Below are 27,006 nucleotides of genomic sequence, written 5' to 3' on the forward strand. Positions count from 1 at the left end.
GCCGGCGTGACGTCAGGGCGCCTTCGGCGAGAGCGCAGACGCGTTTCCTGCACGCCGGTCGCGATCGCCGGAAGTGGGCGTGCCGCTCGCTCCGCGGCGCACCTCGGGCTCCTGGCGCGAACCCTGGGCCCCTGTCGTGTAGAAGCCGGTGTCCTTGTCCCGAGGGGAGTCTGGCCCGACGCTTGAAACCGGAACTTAGGACGACAGCGATGTCGGGAGGGAGCGGCCCCAGCGCTACCTGAGTCGCGTTCCGTACAGCAACATGGCTGCGCCCATAGACCGGGGCAGCGAGGCTTTTCTTGGGCTCCGTCGGGACCAGGTTTAGATGCGTGCGTTCCGAGGCGGAGAGTCTGGGAGGTAGCGTGACCTTTTCCGACGGTAGCACCGGCTATGGAGTGTGGTGGGGCTCTGCTGGCCCGAGCTCAGGAGGAGTCTGAAGGGTGATAAGTAGCTGCAGGGTGCTCCGAGCGCTGTGGATCCTCCCCGTGCAACCACAGGCAGGCACGGCGGGTTCCCAGACGGTGGAGGGAGGCCTTGGCGAAAGTTTATCTCAGAGCCGTCGTGCCATTAGCTAGAGTTGTAGTTTGCAGGCCGAGCACCCTTTTTATTTTATTTTGGTTTTTCGAGACACGGTTTCTCTGTGGCTTTGGAGGCTGTCCTGGAACTCGCTCTGTAGACCAGGCTGGCCTCGAACTCGCAGAGATCTGCCTGCCTCTGCCTCCCGAGTGCTGGGACTAAAGGTGTGCACCACCAACGCCCGGCTCCGTAGCAGCCTTTTTGAGTTTCAGGTTTTTTGTTTTTTTGTTTTTGTTTTTGTTTTTTTCCTACCCATCACTGTGTCTCCTTGGCTCATGTCATGCCACATCACGTGGGAACCAAAATCACAGGTATCACCAGACCCCCGTCACTGGTAACAGTCAGCAGATGTGTTACCCGTTGTTATGTTTCAGACTCAGTGAGTAGCAAGAATTCATCGGGAGTATCTCATTCAGTTCTCTAAACTCATGACAAGACAACATAAAAATGATGACTTTGGTCGGGCGTTGTAGCGAACGCCTTTAATGTCATCGCCTTTAATGTCATCATCACTCGAGATGGCAGAGAGAGGCTAGGGGGTTTCTGATTTCCAGACCAGCTGGGTTTACAGAGTGAGTTCCTGGACAGCCACAGCAACGTAGTAAGACACTATCTCAAAAACAAAACAAAACAAAACAAACAAAAACCAACAAAACCTGCTGCTGGATGAAGGCTATACAATGGCACGTGAATTAGTCATCAATCTCATTATCAGAAGAGGGCATTTAAGGTAGCCTCTCATCTGTTGCTTAGATTGTTAATTGGTGTCATCTTTGTAGCTCTCCAGACATTTCCTTAGTGCCTGATTTCTCTTAAACCTATAATGTCTCTCTCTATTATATTATCTCTTATCTTGTGCTCTTCTGTTCTTCCCCCAACTTAACCTCCCCGCCCCATCGAAGACCCCCTATGGAAGGCCTCACTCTCCCTGGGGAGCAGAAAGGGTATGGGATAGGTAGGGTGTTAGTTGGGGGAGGGGGGATTAGGGAAGGAGGTGAGGGAGAGGGACCTGGGATTGACATGTAAAATAATTTTTTTTTCTAATTAAAAAAATTAAAAAACACAACAAAACCCCCAACCAAACCAAAAAAAGCCACCTCCCCCCAAAAAAATCCAAAAACTTTGAAGCTTAGTGAAATCAAATAACAGCCTGAAAGTGCCATACACTTTTAATGCCAGCACTAGAGGCAGAGACAGGAAGATCTCTGTGAATCTGGTCTACATGGGGAATCCCAGGCCAACCAGGGCTATATCCTAAGACTCGGTCTTTAAAAAATGAGGAACAAAGACTAGTTCATGGTCAATTGCATAAGAAATTTGACTATAAATGCTATGTTTATTATTAGCTATGCCTTTCCCTCTTAAAGTTTCCACTACATTACAATTAAATAAGCTACATCCAGAACTGCAAAACATATTTTATTTTATTTTTTAAGACTTTATTTATTATGTATATAACATTCTGCCTCCATGTATTCCTGAACACCAGAAGAGAGTACCAGATGTCATTACAGATGGTCATGAGCTACCATGTGGTTGTTGGGAATTGAACTCAGGTCCTCTGGAAGAGTATTCGGTGCTCTTAACTTCTGAGCCATTTCTCTAGCCTGCAAAACGTATTTTAAATGAAGATAAAGTAGTTCCGAAAAACCTAGTTACTAGAGTGTGACTTAAACAGATTATAGATCTAGACCTTGAAGTTCTGACCTAGCAAACTAGTTAGTTTCGCTCTAGTTCTGTCAGAGAAACTAGAAAGGTGTGTGCTTTTGATGCACTATTGATACTGCACTTTGCTCAACAGGAGCAGTCTTTTAATCTTACTGTTCTTCCATTGATAACTGTTAAGTAGGGCTGGGATCATAGTAATAGAATGACATCCTGTGGCAATTGTAGTTTGGAAACGCAAAGGCTAACTTCTTGAAATTCTGTGGCCCTCTCTAGATAAGTTTATGCCATCTAAGAAGCTTAATTCTTGTGGGTAATTAACTATCCTTTGACTCTATAGGACATCACCTGTTTAGTGACTTGAATACTTGGATGATGTGGACTAGTGCTTCAATCCAAGGACCAAAACAGGACCATGGAGGGTAACAGAAGAAAGGAGCATCAACCTGGGAATCCAGATTCATCGTTTTAAAAGCATCTTTGGCCAAGTCTGCTGAAAAATTTGAATGACCAACTGTAAAATTAAAAGACAGTTAAAGTATTGCATCTTTCCTTAGAGGTGCTATGTACATGCCCACCTTGTATGTTTGGACATAAAACCTACTTGTGTGTTTGAAGTACATCATTATTGAAATATAGGACATTAAGAACCTGTTTTAAAAGTTTTTTTTTTTGTTGTTGTTGTCCTCTGTTTTTTTGTCGTTGTAGCACTGGGTATCAAACCCAGCACCCCCTACATTGACCTACTCTTCCAGCCTTAGTTCTGATTCTTGATTCTCAGTTATTTTATTTAAATTTTTTTTTTTTTTTTTTTTTTTTTTTTTAAGAGAGAATGTCTGTGGTGCACCATTTGTCACCCGGGTGGTTACTGGATCATCTTTCTTTCATTAACAAGGTCAACTATCAACTTCAACAGCATCAAGAACCTTCCTGTAGTAAAAACAAGCATACTTCTTCTGTCTACCTGGACTCTCTTCAGATGGATGCCATGTCTCCTTTTGGAGCTCCTGCTCCATGCTTTGCTCCTGACTCTACTACTGTGCCAGGCAATGAGGATGAGGATGGAGGAAGTTGTGAAAGGATCACCCAAAAATATGTTTTCCGACCTGAGTTATTTAATGTCACCAAACCTTACATAACTTCAGCTGTTCACAAAGAATGCCAACAAAGTAACAAAAACGAGAATTTAGTGACTGGTAATAAACAAGAGGTCTCCATTTCTATTGGGAAGGTAGGAAGTTTTAAAGTTCTCTCTCTCTCTCTTTTTACATGAAACAAAATTTTAATTCCAGTATCTCAAATATCTTCCCATTTTCTAAGTATAAAGAATTAATAATACAGAAAGTGTTAGCATGTCCAAGAGCAATTTTTATTTATTTATTTTTTTGTTGAGTCAGGATCGTGTGGGCTGCCCTCAAACTTACTGTGTGGCTGAGGATGACAAACTTCTTAGCCTCCTGCCTCCATTTCCCAAGCACTGGGGTTATACGCATTTGCCATCACCTACCTTTAATTCTATTTCCTAACATTCTAGAAGAACACGTTGCATGTTTCAGAAAGTAAGCAAAGGCCTGGGGAGATAGCTCAGCAGGGAAAGGTGCTTACTATCAAACCTCATGACCTGAGTTTGGTCACCAGGGCTCATTTGGTAGAATGAGAGAACTGACTCCCACAAATTGTTCTCTAACTTCCACATGGGTGTCCTTGCTAAGCACCCTTCTCCTCAGTGCACAATGAATGAATGAATAAATAAATGTAAAAAAAAAAAAACATAGATAATGGGCTCAGAAGTAAATTGTCTGTAAAAGAAACAAAATTCTTTTTGTGTGGTATTGAATTGGAACACAGTCCAAGAATGGAGTCATGAGATGAGAATTCTGAGTGCTTGTGAGGAAAATATCCACAAGGCAGGAGTCTTGTTATCTATCTCGGTTCACTCAAAACTATGAAATTGTTCTTGGAATGCGGTGTTTGCCCCTCCCAGGTGTAGTAGATAGGAGTGAGTTTTCTTCAGATTATTCATGAAAACTGTCTATTGTTATTTGTTTATCTGCCTCTATGGAAAAGCATGTTTTTTGCCGTATGCAGCTTGCCTTATGATTGGATACTTCACTCACGTGACTCTTCTTAACCCTCAGAGTATAAACTGTCTGATGCTCTGAATAAAGTTGGCTATTGTAGGAGACTTTAGCCTGCCTCACTTTCAGGCCCTACTCTCTCAGGTCCCACTGCCAATAAGAACAGTATTGAATGTTTTTACGTCTATTTTAGATTTAAAAATTTCTATGCAAAATTCCCAAGCAGTCAGTGCATTTTTAAGGGAATTTTAAAGGTCTGTCTTTAGAGAATAGACTCATATTATAAAAGTTTGAGAGAAGGGTGGTAGTTTTGAAAAGTTTTCTAGTGGTGAAAGGAGGAAAGCTACTGTGGAAAATGCGTATTTATGAGGTACTTGTGCTTGGGTATATACTAAAGTTTGAGTCTGGTGCAGTGGTACACAGCTGTAATTCCAGCACGTGGGAGGTAGAGGCAGGAGGATCAGGAGGACAAGGCCATCCTTAGCTGCATAGTGAGTTCATGGTTAGCTTGGCTGTATGAGATCATCTCCCCCAAAACAAAACAAAAACCTGCAAAACAACACCACCTTCACCAATAAAAGTCATTTGATCGTGCTACACAGGGTTAAGCGGTGGGTCTTTCCTTTTGCCTTGTGAACCCTTGGCCCTGGAGGTTGAACTGAGGTCAGGCTCAGCAGCAAGGGCCTGCAGTGTGTGCTTTAATCTTGGATGTGTTTATTGAGTTTGTGCAGAGGTACAAACTACATTCAGATATTGTCTTGTTGGAGATATTGTCATTTATTTTTGGGCATAGTGATGAAATAAGATAACCACAGTGCCTGTACCTATTGTACTTTAAAATTGGTTAAGAAGTTAGGGAAGCATACTAAGAACTTGAATAAGGAAGTTGGTAGTGTTAACCTCTTCCACTTTTGGAGGTACCTGAGATGAAGTTTTTAATTTTCTTGTGATTTTTTTTTCCCTTGGACGTGTTTTTCCTTTTCAGCAAGTATGTACTGATTTGCCTACATGTGAAGAATAAGAAAATAAAATCTCAGATACATTACTGTTACTAATTCTGATCACCAAGCATTTGATTTTAGCTTGGGTAAATTTTTTTTTTTTTTTTTTTTTTTTTTGTAAAAATGAGACAAGGTCTCTGTAGTTTGTGCTGTCTTGGAACTCATCTGTATAGACCAGTCTGTTTAAAACTCATGGCTCTGTCTCTGCCTCTGGAGTGCTGTGATGATAGGCACTTGCCACCGTTGCCTAATACATGTCTCATTTTAATGTGGAAAGTACAGATGAGCACATGTCATAAATTCTATCATGATGACATTTATCTTATTTTTGATATGCTGATACAAATTACCTAATTAGCCTAACCTTAAATCCTCTTAAGTATTTAGCCAACAACAACTATTTTAGCCTGCTCAGACTTTGACACTGTGTTAATAGCAGGTCAGCGGTGAAAAGGAGGAAGTTACTGCTCTCTGTTCCTATCTCAGTCTCTGTTGCGTGGGTCATAGTCAGGTACACAATTTGGCTAGCATTGGTGTGTCTGTAACCCTCAGACCAATCCTAAAGGTCTTTAAACATATTTATTTATTTATTTATTTATTTATTTATTTATTTATTTATTTCCTTCCTATGTGTATGTGTGTCATGGTGTACATCTGTAAGGTCAGAGAACAGTTTTTAGAAATGGTGAATCCTGGAGACTGAGTTTAAGTTGTTGGGTTTGGTGATAAATGTCATAGCATCATACCTTGCACTTCTTTCTTTCTTTTCTTTTTTATCTTTTTTTTTGTAACAGGGTCCAGGTAGCCCAGGCTGTTCTGGAATACACTGTGTATCAAAGGATGGATGACCTTGAGCTCTTGCCCCTCCTGCCCCCTTCTTTTCACTTCCTGGTATTGCAGACCTGAGATGCCATCCCTGGCTTTGAGATTATTTTTCTTTTTTAAAAAATTATTGAGCCGGGCGTTGGTGGCGCACGCCTTTAATCCTAGCACTAAGGAGGCAGAGGCAGGCAGATCTCTGTGAGTTTGAGGCCAGCCTGGTCTACAGAGCGAGTTGAAAATCCAAAAACAAAAAAACCCCAAAAAATATTGATTTAATGCCTATGAGTGTTTAGCATATATATATTTCTGTGCACCATGTGTATGTCTGTGGAGACGAGGAGAGGGCGTCAGATCCACTGAAACTGGAGTTATAGGCAGTTTTGAGCCACCATATGTGTTAGTATCAGGTGTCTGTACTGGTCTGTCCTTGGGGTTCTGACAGGATACACCCCCAGCTGCAGCCACTAAAACACCACCTGTGCACATTCACTATGTTCCCTGCCCACCTCCCATCCTTCTCTTTCTCTCTTGTCTCTCTCCCTCTCTCTCTCCCTCTCCTCTCTCCTGCTGTTCCTGTCTCTGGAGGCCTGTCTCCCTCCTCCCCTTTCCCCTTTTTATGATCCCTTTCCCTAATAAAAAAAACCCTCTGCTTGAACCCTGCCTCATGGCATCTTTCTCTCTCGACCTCTGCTTTTCTTAAATTACAACAATATGGGTCCTGGGAACCAAACCTGGGTCTTTTGTAAGAGCAGCCGGTGCTCCTGACCACTGGTTCTTCCCTTCAGCCCCAGGTATTCTCTGGATAGCCTATAGATGGTTCATGTTCAGCAATGAAGAAAGTGGAGAGTAATTATACCTTATGCATGTAAACTGATAGGTAACTGTGGCAACAAACTGCTTATGAAGAGTTACAGTTCCTTCATATTCCACAGACACATGTACCCTTTGCACTGATCTTGAACTCAATGGAAATTCTTACCTTTAAAAAATAAATAGAATATTAAATCTAACAGGTTTCAAAATGTCAACTTTGTGATAGACTGCAACATTATTTTTTTCTTGTCACCTTCTTTAGAAGCGTAAAAGATGTGTGGCTTTCAATCAAGGTGAATTGGATGCTATGGAATATCATACAAAGGTATGTATAAAATATTTATTGATCATGTAGGAAGATTAATATGAAGTAGCTTAAAAATGAACAAAATATATCTTAGAAATAAACCAATTGCTTTGATCAGAATTAGAATTAAGTTATATATTTCTTGTCAGTAATGAACAGTTTAAGCCAATTTTTATTAACACTACCTGTCTTGTCAGTTTAAGTATCTGATGAATTAATCTTGTGCTATTGGTTAAGTTCACTAAGGATGTTGCAATGTTTTTACTCTTGGAGGTTTTTTCTCATGTGTTGAATTTAGGTTCAACAATGAACATCTGAACATAGACTGTTATTTAACTTTATATATGTAGATAGCACATGAAAGCAGAGGGATTATTTGAGGGTAAAAAGAGGACCAGTGTTGGGTAGAAGAAAGTTGGGGAGAGTAGAATGAGGCTGTCTTATATATGAAATCAGCATGATAATGTGTTTTGCAGAGTGAAATTTGCAAAAGGTGCATAGAAGAATTAGAATTCTTTATAAGTCTGCACAATTTGTATTTTCAGTATTGGAAATGATGTGAGGATGGAATATATAACATGGCAAATTATGAAAATAATGCTGACAATTCATAGTGGAAAAAAAAAAGCCCCTGAAAACAACACGAAACCTCTCAAAAGATTCAACATGAGAATAAGTATACTATAGCAATAGATGATAGATTGCTGCGTGGAGGTAGTCTTCCGAGGGCCAACTCTCATGATCCTATTTTGATTTCTTGTATTTTGACAAATTGTTGATTTTTTGACTTGTTTTAGTTAGCCTAGAAAATAATGAGGCTCATCATGACATTTTCATACATGTGTATCATTGTACTTTGCTCATATTCCACCCCACGCCCTCCCACGTAGTCCCCCTTCTCCCTTCATGATGCACACACACACACGGAGTTAAATAATGACATACACACATATATCATCAAATCTACATTGTGGATGAGAGAAAACATGCATTTTTTTTTTGTTCCCCTTCCCCCTAATTATTGATTTGAACATTTGGTAGATATTGTCATATTGCTACTATAGAAGTTGTAGAATAGATTATACATTCTATTCTGGGTGAGAAGAATTCACCCCCACCAGAAACTACTATCTTGTTTTCATAGCTGCTGTACAATTTTTGTATTTCCACACAAAGGTTCCAATTTTTCCACCTTTTCACCAAAACATTCTATTCCATTTTTAATGGGTATGGAATGGGATCCCGTTGTGATTCTATGTAACTTGATATTTTATATTTTTACTTTCATTGTAGGAGAGCATTTTCTAATCTCTCTTGTGATTTCATCTTTGACCTGCATGAATTATTTAGACAAGAACTATCTCATTTGCATTTGGGGTTGGTTTTAAAATCATTTTGTTCTTTATTTCTAACTTAAATCCTTTGGGGTATAAGAATAGATTCTAGTTCATTTAAGTTTGTTGAGATTTGTTTCATTGCCCAGCGTGTATAATCATTGAGATTATACTGTGTGGGGTTGGCCATGATGTTTTGTAACTGTTGGATATAGTGCTCCTATGTGTAGCATTCAGAACTTCTCTGCCTGCAAAATTGGTGTTACTTGTTCTGCCCTTTTTTTTTTCCCCTGAGACAGGGTTTCTCTGTGTAGCTTTAGAGCCTATCCTGGCACTTGCTCTGGAGACCAGGCTGGCCTCGAACTCACAGAGATCCATCTGCCTCTGCCTCCCGAGTGCTGGGATTAAAGGCATGCGCCACCAACGCCCGGCTTGTTCTACCCTTTCTGGTGGGCTTTAAAAGATGGGTTTAGAGCAGTGTCTAAGGTCAGTATTTCTTCTGTACTGAGAGACATGATCACCCAATGCTCCAGTGAGGACTGTGAAGACAGAGATTCAGGAAGTGAATAAGTTAGCCTACCATGAAGTTTCATAGATGCTGGCAGAAGATGTGGAATGTCTGGACCAGAGCAAAGGGCTCTGGTTCCTGGCACAAGGAAAAAAAGCATGTGGGTTATGTTGATAGGTGCCCTTCATACCCCATGTCCTACAAGAATGTGGTGGGTCTTTGCTGTGCAGAGCATAGGTGAGCATAAGTGGCAGTTATTTTCTTATCATCACAGATATCTGACAGAAACAACCCAAGCAAGGAAAAGTTATTTTTGTCTCGAAGCTTCAGCATTTTGTATACATTCATTGTTACATTACTTAATAGGGGGTTTATGGGGTGTGTTTTATTCTGTAGAGTTCAAAAGTATGCTCTTATAGTGTTATCTTTATATTGTCTTATCTCATTATATGATAAAATTATGCTAAGCTTAGTAAGAGTGGATTTTAATATATTAAATAAGATATCTAAAGCATAGCAGAAATTTAATTATTTGGAAAATTATTGTAATGTAATCTAATTTTATTTTATGTGTATGGATGTTTTGCCTGCCAGCATGTCTGTATACCCTGTGCATGCCTGGTGCCCTCTGAGGGCAGAAGAGGGTGATAGATCTCCTGGAAGTGTACTGACAGCTAGTTGTGAGCAACCATGTGGGAGTTGGGAATTGAATCCAGATTCTCTTTTTTCTTCTTCTTCTTCTTCCATTTTTTAATTTAAATTAGAAACAAGATTGTTTTACATGTCAATACTAGTTCCCTCTCTCTCCCCTCCTCCCCTGCTCCCCACTAACACCCTACCTATCCCATACCCTTTCTGCTCCCCAGGGAGGGTGAGGCCTTCCATGGGGGGAGGTCTTCAGAATCTGTCATATCCTTTGGGATAGGACCTAGTATCCCTCTATGTGTAATAGGCTCTCAAAGTCCATTGCTATGCTAGGGATAAGTACTGATCTATTACAAGAGGCCCCATAGATTTCGGAGGCCTCCTCACTGACACCACATTCATGGGGTCTGGATCAGTCTCATGCTGGTTTCCCAGCTATCAATCTGGGGACCATGAGCTCCCCCTTGTTCAGGTCAGCTGTTTCTGTGGAACCCAGAATCTCTTTAAGAGCAGCCAGTTCTCTTAACTGCTGAGCCATCTTTCCAGCCCCCACCCCCAAAATGATTTTAAAACCAGTATCGTTTTAATGTACTTTAAACAATTTTTTTTAACAGATCAGAGAGCTGATTTTGGATGGATCTTCACAGTTAATCCAAGAAGGTCTCAAAAGTGGTTTTCTTTATCCATTTGTTGGGAAACAGGATGGAAATAGTGGCCGCATCACTTTACCCCTGGATGCTTGCAATTTGTCAGAATTCTGTGAGATGGCAAAGCGTTTGCCCTCCGTGAGTGAGACTGAGCTTCAGACGCTACATTTGACAGAAGATGATTTGTCTGTCACAGAGCTGGATCTATTGCCACAGGTGGTTGAAAACAACTCCAGCTTTTCCAGAATGATTACTTTAATGGGACAGAAATACCTGCTACCACCCCAGAGCAGCTTCCTTTTGTCTGACATCTCTTGTATGCAGCCACTCCTCAACTGTAAGTAGTTTTTATGTTTGTTTTAGAAAAAGACACTTTTTCTGTCACCTCAGAAGTTAAAGAGTATGAACTTTGAATGTAAGTTCAGTTTTAAATTGCTGACTTTTGCTCTGTTGTTTACTTTTGAGACAGAGTCTTGTTAAGTAGCCCAGACTGGCATTTAACTTGCTGTATAACACAGGATGGCCTTGATATCTCCATTCTGCTTTAGCTTCCTGGATGCTAGGGTTATAGGCATGTGTCACCACACAGACCTCCTGGTTTTTAAAAACAAATTTTCATTACAAATAAAGGGTTAAAAAACTGGTACTTAAGAAAACAAATACAGGGCTAGAGAGATGGCTCAGAGGTTAAGAGCATACTGGCTGCTCTTCCAGAGGACCCGAGTTCAATTCCCAGCAACCACATGGTGGCTCACAACCATCTGTTATGATCTGGTGTCCTCTTCTGGTGTGCAGATACACATGGAAGCAGAATGTTGTATATATAATAAATAAATAAAAAGAATCTTAAAAAAAAGAAAACAAATACAATAGTTACCTGTGCTCAGGAATTCAGAACACACTTGTGTTTAACCAAGAGTTTATTGAAATGAAAACACTTTAGTTGTTTTCTAGCCTTTAAAATCTTTTCATTTCTAGCCTTTTATGTTACATTTTAAGTTTTTCTTTTAAGAAAAAGAAATGTTAAGGACAAATATCATGCAAAAGCACATGTTTTCCTACCGGGAGGTGGATTAACCCATCTGTGTTTTATACAACCAAGAACTTTTACATCAGTGTCCAGGAGTTTTCCATGGGGATTTTGTTTTTGTTGTTGTTTTGATTTGTTTACTATGTCTGGGACTGGAGAGATGGCTCAGTGGTTAAGAGCACTGGCTGCTCTTCAGACAACCTGGGTTCGATCCCCAGAATGCACAACTATAATTCTAGTTTCAGGAAATCTGATGCCCTCTTCTGGTCTCTGAGGGCATCAGACACACATGTGGTATATAGACAAACATGCAGGCAAAACACTTTGCACATAAAATAAGATAAAAACAATAGAGATCTTTTTTTTTTTTTCTTAAAGACAAATCCTATTCCTATGCAGTTTTGTCATGAGTAAAAATGTTCAAAACTCTTTTCAACCACTGTGGATTTACACTCATCTTAATTTCAAGATGCCTTAAGAAATATAAAATTACCTTAGCTAACAAATTTGATTTGGAAATATTATCCCTCACTGGCCAAGACCTCCCTTATTTTGGTATTACAAAGGCCAGTTAATAAGACTATTATAATAGCTATTGCTTAAGCATTAACTATTTCTGAATTCCTTTTGTGGAAGACCACATCGAGAAAGGATCATTGTCCTACTAGTGCTAAAGAAAAAGAAGTTTTCAGATACTGGTCCTACTTCTAAATCACTTGTTACCTAAAAATTTCTTGAAACATTTTTTTTTTGTACAAAGTTTAAAAAGTTGTTGAGGTCTACAATCACCCAGGCTGATAGTCATACACACACACACACACACACACACACACACACACACACACACACACACACACAAAACAAAAACAAAAAACCTAACAAGCTTGGTTTCTGTGCCTATTCCTGAAGGTCACTGAGGATTATGTGAGATGACTGTATCAGGTTTTTAGCTCAGTGATACATGTTGTTAATTATAATTTATCCTAAGGAATGTGGTAGGTAAGAGGTGGTAATGTAATCAAGTTGAATTTAATCTGTTATTGGGATATTTTATAGCAACATTTTAAGTTATAAGCAACTGCAATATACTTTGCTATTGAAAACCTTTTAATTACTGACAAGCCACCTTATGCCTGGGTGGTTATCCAGTGATAGTGTCTGTCATAAATTCTTCAGAGTAGGTGACAGGGATGAGTTACTTAAAATGTCATAGTTTCCATTCCCTTTTATCTCTTACATATCAATATTTTAAAAACAACCACCTTCTTATTTTATTTATTGTATCATGTATAGTTGGAATTTTCTTTGACCTGCCAACCAGCTCCCCCTGCCAGAAAAAGACATGGAGACTTATTAATTATAAATGCTCAACCTAAGCTTGGGCTTGTCCCATTAGCTCTTTTAACTTAATCTAACCTGTTTCTGTTCATCTACCTTCATTTACCTTTCCTTCTGTATGTCCTACTTTCCTGCTTTCTCCCTGTCTGTCTGTCTGTCTGTCTGGCCCCTGGCATCTCTTTTTCTTTCTTCCTTTCCAAGCCTAAATTCCTCCTCCTCCTTACTCTCCCTGCCCAGAAGTCCTGCCTATACCTCCACCCTTGCTATTGGCTGTTAGCATTTTATTAGACCAGTCAGGTGCCTTAGGCAGCAAGGTAAAACAACAACCCATCTTTACATAATTAAACAAATGCAACACATCTTTACATAGTTAAACAAATATTCTGCAACAATTACGTCTTTATTTTTTTAGATAATGATGTAATCACACCATTTCTTCTTTCCCTGTCCTCCCTCCAAACCCTGTCTCAAACCCTCCTTGTTCTCTTTCAAATTTATGGATTTTTCATTTAATTTTTAATTAATTGTTACATGCATATATGTATGTGACCTGCTCAGTCTGTGTAATGTTACCTGTATGTATGTTTTCAGGGTTATAATTAGGTTCAAGGGAGATAAATACACAGGGAGAAAGGAGAGTAAAATAATAGTTAAACATATCTGAAAAAGTCATAAGGAATCAAGGCTGGCCTTGAACTCCAAGAGATCCCCCTGCTTCTGCCTTCCAAGTGCTGGTATTAAAGACATGCGCCACCCCCGCCTGGCAGTGTCTTAAAATTTTTATTATACAAGTCTTTCACTTGCTTGGTTAGTTATCCCAAGATACTTTATATTATTTGAGGCTATTGTGAAAGGTGTTGTTTTCCTGATTTCTTTCTCAGTCCATTTGTCATTTGTATTCAGAAAGGCTATTGATTTTTGTCAGTTAATTTTGTAGCTACTTTCCTGAATGAGTTTATCAGCTGTAGAAGTTTCCCAGAAGAATTTTTAGGGTCAGTTGTGTGTACTATGATATCATCTGCAAATAAAGATACTTTGGCTTTCTCCTTTCCAATTTTTATACCCTTGTTAGTTGTCTTATTGCTCTAGCTAGAACTTCAAGTACTATATTGAATGGGTATAGAGTGGATAGCCTTGTCTTGTTCCTGAGTTTGGTGGAATTGCTTTGAGTTTCTCTTCATTTAAGTTGATGTTGGCTATAGGCTTCTTGTAAGCTGCCCTTATCAAGTTGAAGTATGTCTCTTATATTCTTAATTTTTCCAGAACTTTTATCATGAGTTTTATTATTTCTTACTATCTACTTACTTTGGTGTGATTTCTCCTTTTGTTCTGAGCCTTCAGGTGTGCTGTTAAATTACTAGAATAAGACCTCTTTGCTTTTGTTTGTTTGTTTTTTTATGTAGGCACGTAGTGCTATGAACTTGCCTCTTAGAACTGCCTTAGAACTTCCCATAAGTTTGGGTATGTTGTGTTTCATTTTCTTTCCGTTCTAAAAAGTTTTTAATTTTCTTCTTATTTCTGACTTGACCCCCTTTTTTCATTCAGTAATGAGTTCAGTTTCCATGAGTCTGTAAACTTTGTGTTGTTTCTGTCATTGACATCCAGCTTTAATCCATGGTGGTCAGATAGGATGTATGGTGTTTCAGTTTTCTTGTATCTGTTGAGACTTGCCTTGTGTCTGAGTATGTGGTCAGTTTTGGAGCATGTTCTATGAGATGCTAAGAAGAAGATATATTCTTTGGTGTTTGGGTCAAATGTTTTGCAAATACTGGTAGGTCCATTTTGTTTATGACATCAATTAGCTCTAGCATTTCTCTATTTAGTTTTTGTCTGTGTGACCTGTCCATTGGTGAGAGTGGGGTATTAAGGTCACCCCCAAAAATGTGTGAGGGCCAATATGTGACTTAAGCTGTAATAGTGTTTCTTTTATGAACTTGGGTACCATTGTATATGGTGCATAGATGTTTAGAATTGCAATGTCCTTTTGGTGAATTTTTTCTATGATGAATATGCAGTGTCCTTAATCTCTTCTGATTAGTTCTGGTTTGAAAGCTATTTTGTCAGATATTAAAATGGCCAAACCTGCTTACTTTTGGTCCATTTGATTGGAATACTTTTTTTTCCATTCTTTTAACTTGAGGTGGTGTCCATCCTTGATGTTAAGGTGTGTTTCTTGGAAGCAGCAGAAGTATGGATTCTATTTTTGTATCCATTTGTTAGTCTGTGTCTTTTAATTGGGAAATTGAGACCACCAATGTTGAGAGAGATCAATGAGCAGTGTTTGTTGATTCCTGTTATTGTGTTCTTGTTATGGTGGTGGTGGTGGTGGTGGTGGTGGTGTGTGTATGTTTTTCCTGTTGTGATCTTCTGGTTTGGGATTATTTATTTCTTGTGTTTCTTTTGGTGTGGTGGGCCAGCAGTTAGCCTACCTGCTTTCCTCTATCCTTATTTTAATTTGTATCCTTTAGATCACTTATGAGCCTGTACATTTATCAAAATATATTTCTATGTTGTTTAATTGATGGGGAAGGAAAAACTCTTCCTTAGAATAAATTCCAGTTACCTAATATGAATAGGATAATGGATCCAGGAAATTTCCTTTTGACAAATGTCATAGTAATCACTGAATGACAAAATAGTGGCTGAGAAAGGGTGTTCTCATGCTTTTAAAGTGTCTTGGCAGAAAGTAATTGTTTGTGAGCACGAGAAGCTGGACAGACCAGCAGACAGCACTTTAACAGAGTGATGTTGTGACACAGTTTGACATCCTGAGTCACCTGCTTCTCTGGTATAGTGTGGAAGACTTACTTTGGTAATAGTCTTGCCAGAAATAGATGATCTGAATCTATCGATGAGGAAATACCAAATCCAAGCTAGGACATCTGAAATAGGAGATGCAAAATGTGATAAGTTAAAAAAGAGCAAGTTAAAAAAGTACCTAGTAGGGCCAGGATTGTAAGGGGATTTTCAAATTGTTAGTACCAAGCTCAGTGGACTGTAACCATCTGTAGATGGCGCTGCAAAAGTCATTGTGCGCAACTGCAATTGCTGTTGTCTCAAAGGCCCAGAGTTACAGTATCTGAATAAGTACTGTAAACTCTTTTGTTGTATTCCATTGTTTGTGTGTCTATAATGTCCTTCATTGGACTGGGTCTAGCTCACTTATACAGCTTGCTGAACAAGCCCAAGGTCCTAGGTTCAAAAAGCAGTACTTTACTTTTGGAATATACTAATTTCTTATTATCATTGTGTATTTCTGTGACGTGTGTAGAGGTCAGAGGACAGTTTTGTGGACTCTTCTCCTCTTTCATCCTTATGTGGGTTCCAGATCTAGCTCAGATCAGCAGGTTTGGTGGCTTTGACCTGCAGAGCACTTGCTGTTCCCTCTTTAAAACTTTTTGTCTTAGTTTCATTTTTAGTCATTAGTGTGTGTGTATGTGTGTGTGTGTGTGTGTGTGTGTGTGTGTGTATGTATTTATGTGTGTGTGTGTGTGTGTGTGTGTGTGTGTATGTATTTATGTGCATGTGCTCGTGCATGTGCTTTACTTGTTTAGTTTTTATCTTGAAGGATTCTGGTTCAGCTCAGAACTTGCCTGTGAAAGTGTGGGCTCTATGGTTTCCCCTCAGTCCCAGTGTTTAGCTCTTAAACTCATCACATACAGAGGATGTTTTTTGAAATTGTGTCTTTGATTTCAGGTAGTAAAACATTTGATGTAATTGTGATTGATCCACCATGGCAGAACAAATCGGTTAAAAGAAGTAACAGGTACGTGGGAGCAACTCATCTGTTAGATTGCAGACCTTTGTGTGCTCTACTTTAGTATGCCATAAACATGACAGCGTTATCCGAGCTACTAACAACACTCTCATCAAAAATTAATTTCCTTAATTCTGGACACTTGAACTGGAACTGATGTATCTGTGAAACAGTGGTCTGCAGCTGCTACTGAGGCCTGAACCATTCAGGGTTTCCTCAGCAACTAAGGGCCATCCTTTTGCCTTCTTCCCTGCCACATTCAGAAACTGAGACATGTGCTATGCTTGTAGTTTACAGTAATGTGCTGGGAGTGAATCATTGAGTTCACGTGTTTGTTAGTATTTTCAGTTTATGTCAAAGGATAAGCTCAGTTAGCTGCTGGGCTGGTATTTACTTGTACTAACATCTTTATAACTTGAGGAAACTTTCTTTCCCCTGTACTTGTGCTGACTGCTTTCAGTTTCTTCTCACCCTTCAGTTTCCCAGATACAGCAATTCCTGTGTTGTTATAAACTCAGACTGAGGTCCTTCCTTTCAACAATTATCTTTAGCTTTCTTTGGATTTTTGTTTATAAGGTGTGTGATAATTTTCTTTCTAAGTTGTAAGAGAATAGATATCTGTGTTTGTGTCTACATCTGTATCTCTATATATGTCTATACACTTTTTGGACCCACTTGAGAATGAAGTAAGAGGAAGTTACTTTTAAAAACTTGAAGTATATTTGAACAAAATCAGAGGTGCTGTTATAGCATCATAATGCAGAGTTTTGACCTAATACTGTTTCTACCATGACAAAACAGTCTCTGAAAAATCATCCCCGTGAGAATGGGCAGGCTAGTGTTTGGGGAGTGTCATGTTTCGAATGTTAGGAGCCCAGGGTGCTTGCAATCTGAGTTCTTTTACCTGTTCATTTTACATCCTTTCACCAAGTTTATTTGCTTAAGAAAAGTTTGCCAGCTATTCCTGACCCCCTCTGATGTAATGTTGCTTTATATCAGAACCAATGCCTGTGCCTGCCCCTTGGAAGACTCCTTATTTTTTACTGAGTGAGTCGAGTGGTAGGAGCTTCTTTTATAACTAAGGGTCAATACAAGAGTCTATGACTGGTTTGAGAACTTGAGAATAGACTGAAAGCCTCAGTGGTCTAATTCTTTTGCTCCATGTTTTCCTTCACCTTACTTATCTGTATGAAGAAGTTGAATTGCATTGTGGCATTGGCTGTGTGTGTGGGCATGCTTCAGGGATAGAGTGTGTGCTTGGCATGCACAGGGCCCTAGGTTCAGTTCCTGTTGTGTGCATGAATATGCACATGCACACATCCTCATGCGTGCCCAATGACAAGGCCTCGGCTATGCCATTGGAAGGGGTTGTTGGAGGGTGAGTGCGTGTATTGTTTGTATAGGTGAATTAACACTGGTGTGCACGTTATATAGGCTGTGCTTTGAAGTTGCCTGGGATAGTGTCAAAGCTTTCCTTGTTGAGACAGATGGGTCTCAGAGCTCCAGCACACTAAATATTGAGAGTGAGAACTACAAAATACATTCAGTGAGGAAGGTTTGGGGCCAGCTTGGCTGGATAACAAAGAGAAGGAAGGTTTTGCAGAAGTTGATAGAGTCTAGAAGCAACAATGAGGACACTGGAATACCGACTTGCCATCTCCAGTTGTCTGTGGAATGTTGGAGAAAGAATTGTATTTGTTTGGATATTTGTAGAACAAGTAACATTCCAGAAAAACAAGTTTCCTTCGATAGTTAATGGCTTGGAGGCACGAGGCAGTGGGCCTTTAAAATGAGAGGGTTCAGACTTGAGAGAAAACAGGAAGACAAACAGGGTGGTGAATGGGTTTGAAACTCTAATGGGAAGGTGAGGTTGGGCATGGTGATAGGGGTCTGGGGCCCAACAGTGTGTGCAAGACACTCACAGTGGGGTGTGGCACCTCACGGAAGTCAGATGGCTGTCACTTCACCAGGCTCACAGTTAATGCTTCTTTGTACCAAGAGATGTCACCATTTGAGTCGATGAGACACTAGTTTCAAGGCTCACTCTGATGGGGTTCCTGTGAAACCCATGGTGACAGAATCCAGACAGTATTTGTTTAAGTCTGGATGGGAGAAAAAGCATATTACATGTGGGAAAATTACCAAAGTGTAAGTCGTTTGAAAGTATTAAAACAAAACAAAACAAAATAAAAAAACCCCTACAGCTTGGCAATTAAAAACTAATAAAATAGAAAAATTGGTGCATGTGTAAGTGCCAGTGGATCCACCAGGTGTCAGCGTGACTCCACATTTACCACACATGAATGGCTCCTGGAACTTTGTATCTGTGGGGTTGGTGCCCTACAGCTCTTTTCCCTGCTTATATTTCTCTCTTGAAGCTAATTTTCTCATATTTTTTTGTTCACTTTCAGGTACAGTTGTTTATCACCACAGCAGATAAAGCAAATGCCTGTCCCTAAGCTGGCGGCTGCTGACTGTCTTATTGTTACTTGGGTGACCAACAGACAGAAGCACCTCTGTTTTGTGAAGGAGGAACTATATCCTTCATGGTCCGTGGAAGTCATTGCAGAATGGTACTGGGTAAAAGTGAGTTCAGAAGTTCGCTCGTGTGTTAACACAGTGTCACATTCCGTATCTTACTGAGTCCACATCACTGGTATCTTCATCAGGCTCTGATGAGAACTTTCTCTGCTTTGTGCCTGAACACCTGTCTTCCTGTTCTCAAGGTGTCTGTCTGCTTATCCTGTGTCTTTGCATCGAGTCCCCAAATGCTGGCCTTGGAGATCAGAGTAAAGTTATAAAGAGCTCTAGTTTATGAAATAATTTTGTGTGCACGAGTGCACGTGTGTGTTTGTGTGTGTGTGTGTGTGTGTGTGTGTGTGTGTGTGTGTGTGTGTGTGTGTGTGTCTGTGTCTGTGTCTGTGTCTGTGTCTGTGGAGAAGATTTGGGAACCAAGAACCTTTTGTTCTGTTTCTTTGTTCTTTTTTCCTCCTTGAGACAGGGTTTCCTGTAATCCACAGTGCGTTGAGGATGACCTTAAACTTATGTAACCACGTTTAGCTGCCTCCTAGGCTTTCAGTCTCTCTCTCCCTCTCTTTCTCCCTCCCTCCCCCTGCATCCTGCTAAGCTGCCAGCCTGGAATTTATACCAAGAGCCAGTCTCAGCACCAAGTTTCTTCTACCTCATTACCTACCCCACCGTCTTCCCTTATTAAACTGTGGCTCTGACCTTCTGCTGTCTTAAGTATAGAAGGCTTTATTTTTAACTACTTAGTCATGTGGTTAATAATCAGTGACTGTTATTTGAGTGAATTAATGACTGAATTAACAATGGCCTGGTTTCCAGGAACACGTGATCATAAAAAGTAGAGATTGTTTATGTGAAAGATGATAACACAATATTTTCTTTTTCTTTTTTCTTTTTAGATACATATCTGGATTTTTTTTTTTTTTTGTCTTTTAAAGTTAAGTCTTTAATTCTTTGAACTGAGGTGTTAAGTTACTTTTCTTGTGAACAAGTACCTGACAAGAAGCAACTGAAAGGGCTACAGTTGGGGAAAGGAAACACCTGGAGTCTGGGACATGAAGGGGTACAGTCAGGGAGGGGAAACACCTGGAGTTGAGGGTCACAAAGGGGTACAGTCAGGGAGGGGAAACACCTGGAGTCCGGGGCACAAAGGGGTATAGTCAGGGAGGGGAAACACCTGGAGTTGAGGGTCACAAAGGGGTATAGTCAGGGAGGGGAAACACCTGGAGTCAGGGGCATGAAGGGGTACAGTCAGGGAGGGGAAACACCTGGAGTCTGGGACATGAAGGGGTACAGTCAGGGAGGGGAAACACCTGGAGTTGGGGTCACAAGGGGGTACAGTCAGGGAGGGGAAACACCTGGAGTTGGGGGTCACAAGGGGGTACAGTCAGGGAGGGGAAACACCTGGAGGCAGAAGCATGCAGTAGCTGGACATAACACAATATATTTAAAATATCCATGTTATGTGAGTTTTAAAACATTCCTTATAGGTACATTGTCCAGTATGGTAGTCACTGTGACATGTAGCTCTCTAGCACTTGATTTGTGCCCTTCAAATAGAGAGGTGCTGTTGAGTGTTATTGTATGTTGGACGTGAAGGACCCACTATGGAGGAAAGAATGTCATATATTATGGTACCTTTTAAAAACTGGTTGCATGTGGAAATACTGTTTAGACATGCTAGATTAAATGCAACTAAAATTCATTACCCTGCATTCTTTTTTAAAACCTTCTTTCTAATATTATTGCTAGAGAATTTAAAATTATATATGTGGCTTGCATTTGTAGCTCATACTTTTTTTTTTAAAGATTTTATTTTATTTTTTTTATTATGTATACAACATTCTGCTTCCGTGTATATCTGCACACCAGAAGAGGGTACCAGATCTCATAATGGATGGTTGTGAGCCACCATGTGGTTGCTGGGAATTGAACTCAGGACCTCTGGAAGAGCAGTCGGCGCTCTTAACCTCTGAGCCATCTCTTCAGCCCCCATACATTATTTTTTATTGGACAATCCTAGCATGGATGTTTAATAGCTTCTCTCTCTTTCTCTCTCTCTCTTTTTTTTTTGGAAACTGTATAATGACAGTAAAAAAAAAAATGGCTTTCCATGGTTCCTTCCTTTCAGATCACCCATTCAGGGGAGTTCGTGTTCCCATTGGATTCTCCACACAAAAAGCCTTATGAATGTCTTGTCCTGGGGAGAGTTCGAGAAAAAGCTGCTTCAGTGTTAAGGTAAGAAAAGTGATTTTTCAAGATTATATAACTACAGGCTTTTAAAATTAGTACAGTGATCATGGATTTTTTAAAATTTTTATACTTTTGAAATCTAAAAATGGCCTAGAGCTGAAAAGTATAAATTCTATAATAACTAAAAATTTTATATTAACTTTCATTTTATCCAAACTATAGTAGTTGATAAGAAAAATGACATTCTAAAAGTGTTTGAATTTTTAAATAGTAATTAATAAAATTAATTACTATTTAAAAGAGAAAAAAAGATGCAACTATAGCATATAATTAAAAAATGATCCTTTAAGTAATAGTTTGTTACCTTGTTCTGTCGATTAGGAGCACAGGTGTGAAAGTGTCCCCTGTCCCAGATCAGAAGTTGATCGTCAGCGTGCCCTGCATTCTTCACTCACACAAGCCACCTCTTGCCGGTACGTGTCTGTGAGGCAGAGCTGTAAGGGCTTTGAAAATACCCAAAGGACTGAATTTAGTATTTGAATGAATACTGAATTTAGTAGGTTTGTGAATTAGATGTTTGTTTTAATATTCTGAAATGTAGAAAATTCATTGCAGAACTTATGAAATAGAGCACGTTACCTCAGCTGTCCTTCAGCACCTTTCCCAGCTTTTCTTTACCATCTTTGTCCCTCCAGTAGTAGCCTTGATAGATGAAGGCTGTTGGGGCCTCAGAGGATGTAGGTCAGTGAGTGGCCTTGTTTTGCACTCAGGTTTAGGATTCAGACCCAGCAAATCCCTTGCTTGTCCTAAAACCAGGAACCCAGCCTAGTAGAAGAGATGTCTAGGATCATCTGAACGTGGTGATTGTATGTCTCCCAAAGGCAGGCTACTATTGTTGAACATGGGGAGGCAGCTGAGGCTGCCGTTCCCTCAGGCTGGAATGCTCAGTGCTGTGCCCCTCACTCAGGGGAACTGAGCAGCAAGGGCTAGTGGGGAGTGCTGGCCTCAGGCATTGGGTCACTTGCATGTGACTTCTGACTCTGCTGCTCTGGCTGGTTACCTGTATCTTTTCTTTGCCACCCTTATTCTCAGAGTGAGTAATGATATCTAACACTGCAGAGTGGTAAGAATTGCTTTCGCTATTTACAGTGTATTTAAAAGTCAATAAACGGTCAATTTTTTTTCAAGTGGGAGTTTAAAGGCTTATTCATGGAAGTCCTTGGGAACCAGAATTTGATATTGCAGGTTTCTTTTTTAGATAACTTCTTCAGGAAGATAGTTTATTAATTTGATCACTACTACTTAAAAACTATGGCCTATTTTTTTTTTCTTTTGCAGGATATAGTTTGTGAGTTAGAAAAAGAAAACATAAGAAAGTGGACTTAGGGGAGCTAGGGAGAGGGCTCTGTGGGTCAGAGTGCTTGCTCAGCTAGCATGAGTACAAGTCCCCCATCATCCCTGCAAAAAGCCAGGCACTGCTGTGTGTGTGCCTGCAGCCCCATCATCAGGGGCTCACCAGCCAGTTTAGCCAGATACTATGCTTCCAGTTCAATGAGAGAACCTGTCTCAAGGGAATAAGGCTCAGAGAGCTGTGATGGAGAATACCTACTCTGACCTTGGCACTACACTCTGGTACTTACATGCTGAGTGCTTGTATCACACCTATGTAACACAGATAACACACCCCCACACACAACAAACAAAAGAAAGTGAACTCAGGATTTCTGTTACCCTGACTAACTTTTCAAAGGAGTCTTTACAGTACCTTTAATTTGAGAAACTCAGATGTGTTTGGCTCTCTTCTTCTTCTCTTCCTCCCCTCCCTCCCTCCCGCCCTCCCTCCCTCCTTCCCTCCCTCCCTCCTTTCTCTCTCTCTCTCTCTCTCTCTCTCTCTCTCTCTCTCTCTCTTTTTCTTTCTTTCGACAGGGTTTCTCTGTGTAGCTTTGGAGCCTGTCCTGGAACTGTAGACCAGGCTGGCCTAGAGCTCACAAAGATCCGCCTGCCTCTGCCTCCTGAGTGCTGGGATTAAAGGCATGCGTCACCAACACCTGGCATTGTTTGACTATTTATTCTTTGTCTTAGAAGGATCCTCTGAAACCTCACACGTAGGACTGCATAAATGCTAGTGCATTAGTTTGTGACCTAGATGAAAGTGAACTCTACTGTTCCTTGAAAAAAATTTAACACCAGTTGTACTTTAAGGAAATACAATTTGTATACTTTAGTTTTGTTGGTATGGTATGGTATGTACCAAAGCTTAACTGTAAGTCATTTGTTTTAGGGTTTATAGTTTGCTGAAAAGATTTACAAAGACATCTAAGACTCCAAGCCTTTCATTCTGAGATTACTTTTAATCTATTTGTCATTTCATTTGCAATAGAGTAAAAATACATTTAAAAATTATTCTTAAGAGAAAAGATTTAAAGACAGTGACTTAAGTCTGGCCCTGAATAGTCTACAATGTGCAGTTCTGCTGTACTGCCTCTAGAGAGCAGCACAGGCACGTTTTAGAACTGCAAACATTTCAACTCAGTTGTGTTTGTGGGGAAAATCTGAATGACTTAATATAAATCTTCAAGCTTCGGCTACATAGTGATATGCATGAAGTATTTGCAGTACTTTGTTTCTGAGCTCAGATTAGTTTAGTGTATGTTTTGCCTATAGAGAGGTACAAGTTAAAGCCATGAGAAAGTGATTCAAAGATTCCTGTGGAAATTTCACAGTGAAATCATAACTCTGGGGGTGTGAATGATATATATCTCTATATATATCTATATATCTATATATCTATATATCTTTTTCCTGTGAATTTTTTTTTCTTTTTTTTTTTTCAAGACAGGGTTTTGCTGGGATTAAAGGTGTGCGCCACCAACGCCTGGCTTCCTGTGAACCTTATTAAACTGTTTTAAGTATTCTCAAAACATGAACTGTTCTCTCTTGCTTCAAAACCTTAAGATATGTCTTCTTAAAAAATTATTTATATATGTGGGTGTTTTGTTTGCATGTTTGTACCTCATATGCTTCCCAGATGCCTGCAGAGGCCAGGAGAGGTCATTGAATCCCCTCAACCAAAATACAGATGGTTGTGAGCCACCATGTGGGTGCTGGGAATCAATTCTGCTCCTCTGTAAGAGCAGAAAGTGTTTTTTGCTTTTTGCTTTTTGTTTTTTGTTTTATTGAAAATAGATTCCCTTCTCATACAGTACATCCAATCACAGTTTCCCCTCTCTCAACTCCTTCCGGTCCTTTTCCATCTCCCCTCCCACCAGATCCACTCCTCCTCAGTCTCTCATCGGAAAAGAATAGGCCTCCAACAGATAACAACCAAGCATGACAAAATAAAATACAATAATTTAAAGCAAAGCTACCACATTGAAGTTGGACATAGCAACCCCACAGGAGGAAAGGAGCCCCAAGAGCAGGCAAGAGTCAGAGACCCATTCATCTCAGAGCTTCAGCAAGAGCTGTTACCCGCTGAACCGTCTCTCCGGCCCCATCGTCAAGAACATCTTTTTTTTTTTTTTTAATCACTTTTTTTATTTGAATTAGAAACAAGATTGATTTACATGACAATCCCAGTTCTCTTCTCCCTTCCGTCCCCCCCACCACCCTCCCCAACTAAAACCCGACCTATCACATCCCCTTTCTTCTATTCTTCCCCTGACTCAACCTTTCTGCTCCCTCATGACCTCTGAATCCTTCCTCTTCTTCCCTTCTCATTCTCATAGCTCCCTCCCCCCTCTTCCCATGCTCTTAATTAGCTCAGGGGATCGTGATCCTTTCCCCTTCTCCAGGGGACAATGTCGTCAAGAACATCTTTGCCAAAAGACTTTGGAGCCTAAGTAAAACCACCATCTTGTATCACTGCACCGTAGCTTATATGAACTTCTATAAAATAGAAGGGGGGGTGGTTAGCATAACCTTACGTCACTATATCTTAACCCATGCTTTCCTTACAGGAAAAAGCCTAAGTTTGAGTTAGTTCAATTGCAGGCAAAAACAGCTTTTAATTTATCTTTGACTTTTGGCAAATAAGAATATTACTCTTGGACAAAGAACAGTCTGAAGCTTGAAATGTTTTTAGTAGTAATATAATGATTTTGTTAGTTATTTGAGTTTCATATGATGTATTTTGATGGTATTCACTTCCCCTCTCTCCCCAACTCCTTCTGGATCACCCCTGCTATATTATCTTTCTAACTTTACAGTTGTTATCTTTTAAACCTCTCAATTATTCCCAAAGAAGCCACGAGGCTGTAGGTAAACCTCAGAGATGGAGTGCCTGTCTAGCATGTACAGGCTGTGGGCTGGATTCTTACTTCCCAAGCAAAACAGAAAAATCCTGCAGAAGCCTTGTTTGTTATTCTTAGAATTTGACAGGCTTCTTCTAAGGTCAGTCTAACATAGCAACTATGAACTGTACTCTGCTTGCTAAAGCTCTTTCTTCTTGGAACCATTTTTATACCAAATTCCTGTTATGTGGTTAGTAGAGCAACCAGAACACAATCAGGGTTAGAATGATTTAATTGTTTGTCTTCTAAGTGGACAAGTGCTTTTTTAAAAATAAGTTGCCGTGGTTTTCCTTTCTCCCAGGCAGTATGGACCACAGTTACTTAACTAATCTAAATGAAATGTCTTCTCTCCAAAAAAGATGATTTTTCAGTGTAGTAGTTAAGAATACATAAGTTAGGGCTCCTTAACTGGAAATAGCATGGTGAAATTTAGGCAAAGAACTATATAGTGTGGGAATAGACTTAGAACTTCCAAGTTTCAGCTATGGGGCAGTAGTTACAACTTTTGAATACTCCTGCCTGTATACAACTCTTTGCTTAATTATTTCACTAAAGTTGTGCTAAAACTAGACTTATAGTTTATCTTCATTTTTAAGCAGATTGTCTTTATATTGTTTTTAAATGCATGGATTGCATTTACTAAAAAATAAAGTAAATTAATTCTCAGGAGAGGGGTGAGCAGTATTGGAAAACTAGAGAGTCAGGTATGTGGGCAGTCAATGCCCTTGTTTCTCATCTGCAAATGAAAAGCCGTAAATCAGAACTAGTGCAGGTGCAATGGTGCTGCTTCCAAGCCTGCAGGTGCTTGTTCCTTTAGCAGAGCCGACATGACATGCCTGACTCTTAATTCACTGTCTGTCTTAAAAACAGTATCTGCCTCTTCTGCCCTTCCCTGCTTTTAAAAAGGAAACATTTCTTTTTTAATAACTGATTTTTTTCTTTTCTTTTTGGGCAGAAGTACTGAAAGACTACATCAAGCCAGGTGGGCAGTGTTTAGAATTGTTTGCTCGAAATTTACAGCCAGGTTGGATGAGTTGGGGCAACGAGGTCCTCAAGTTTCAGCATGTGGATTATTTCCTTGCTCTGCAGTCTGGACGCTGACTGTAAAAGTTGGGCTGCATTTCCCCAGTTCCATCAGACCCATTTCTCCTTGTATCACTCAGTGTGGTTAGATGTGTGAACTTTTACACCACTGTGCTCAGAAATGTACATAGACTTTGGCTTTTCAACAAGTGACTTCTTTCCGGCGATTTTGAGATGAATCCTAACTTCAGTTGCACTAATATCCCACACCATTCTAGATTCTCTACAATTAAAGAGGTAAGCAATTAGTGGAAAGACCTGTCTCTGCTACAAGACAAATTTTGAAAGCATGTACTGTGGACTCCAGGTCATGAACTTGCCTGTGGATATTGTTTATTTGGTGGTGTTAAAAAATAAATGGAAGACTCATTCCAGAAAGAGTCAGAAAGTA

General features: G+C 40.0%; 1 protein-coding gene across 6 annotated transcripts; it reads left to right on the plus strand.

Annotated features, from left to right (window-relative positions):
• The first annotated feature begins 56 nt into the window (after nucleotides 1–56).
• On the plus strand, nucleotides 57–27,006 carry Mettl4 (methyltransferase like 4). 6 transcript variants are annotated; one of them, XM_027397843.2, is made up of 9 exons: nucleotides 57–357; nucleotides 2,582–3,472; nucleotides 7,218–7,280; nucleotides 10,364–10,733; nucleotides 16,461–16,530; nucleotides 18,933–19,107; nucleotides 21,179–21,285; nucleotides 21,622–21,713; nucleotides 24,510–24,748. In XM_027397843.2, the coding sequence occupies exons 2-9, from the start codon at nucleotides 3,074–3,076 to the stop codon at nucleotides 24,572–24,574; spliced, it is 1,341 nt and encodes a 446-aa protein (XP_027253644.1). In that variant the 5' UTR covers nucleotides 57–357; nucleotides 2,582–3,073; the 3' UTR covers nucleotides 24,575–24,748. The 6 variants fall into 6 exon arrangements, with proteins under 6 accessions (XP_027253644.1, XP_027253640.1, XP_027253645.1 ...); XM_027397839.2 differs by lacking the exon at nucleotides 24,510–24,748 and adding an exon at nucleotides 26,488–27,006 and having other exon boundaries at nucleotides 58–357; XM_027397844.2 differs by lacking the exon at nucleotides 24,510–24,748 and adding an exon at nucleotides 26,488–27,006 and having other exon boundaries at nucleotides 58–357; nucleotides 10,451–10,733.

The sequence above is a fragment of the Cricetulus griseus genome, chromosome 2 (assembly GCF_003668045.3).
Source record: "Cricetulus griseus strain 17A/GY chromosome 2, alternate assembly CriGri-PICRH-1.0, whole genome shotgun sequence".
NCBI classification, from domain to species: Eukaryota; Metazoa; Chordata; class Mammalia; order Rodentia; family Cricetidae; genus Cricetulus; species Cricetulus griseus.

Bases quoted from the DNA above. Each gene is read 5' to 3' on its own strand.
- Mettl4 (XM_027397839.2), top strand. From the start codon at position 3,074: ATGTCTGTGGTGCACCATTTGTCACCCGGGTGGTTACTGGATCATCTT. The intron at 3,473-7,217 runs GTAGGAAGTTTT...CACCTTCTTTAG, and splicing joins TCTCCATTTCTATTGGGAAG to AAGCGTAAAAGATGTGTGGC. The intron at 10,734-16,460 runs GTAAGTAGTTTT...CTTTGATTTCAG, and splicing joins TATGCAGCCACTCCTCAACT to GTAGTAAAACATTTGATGTA.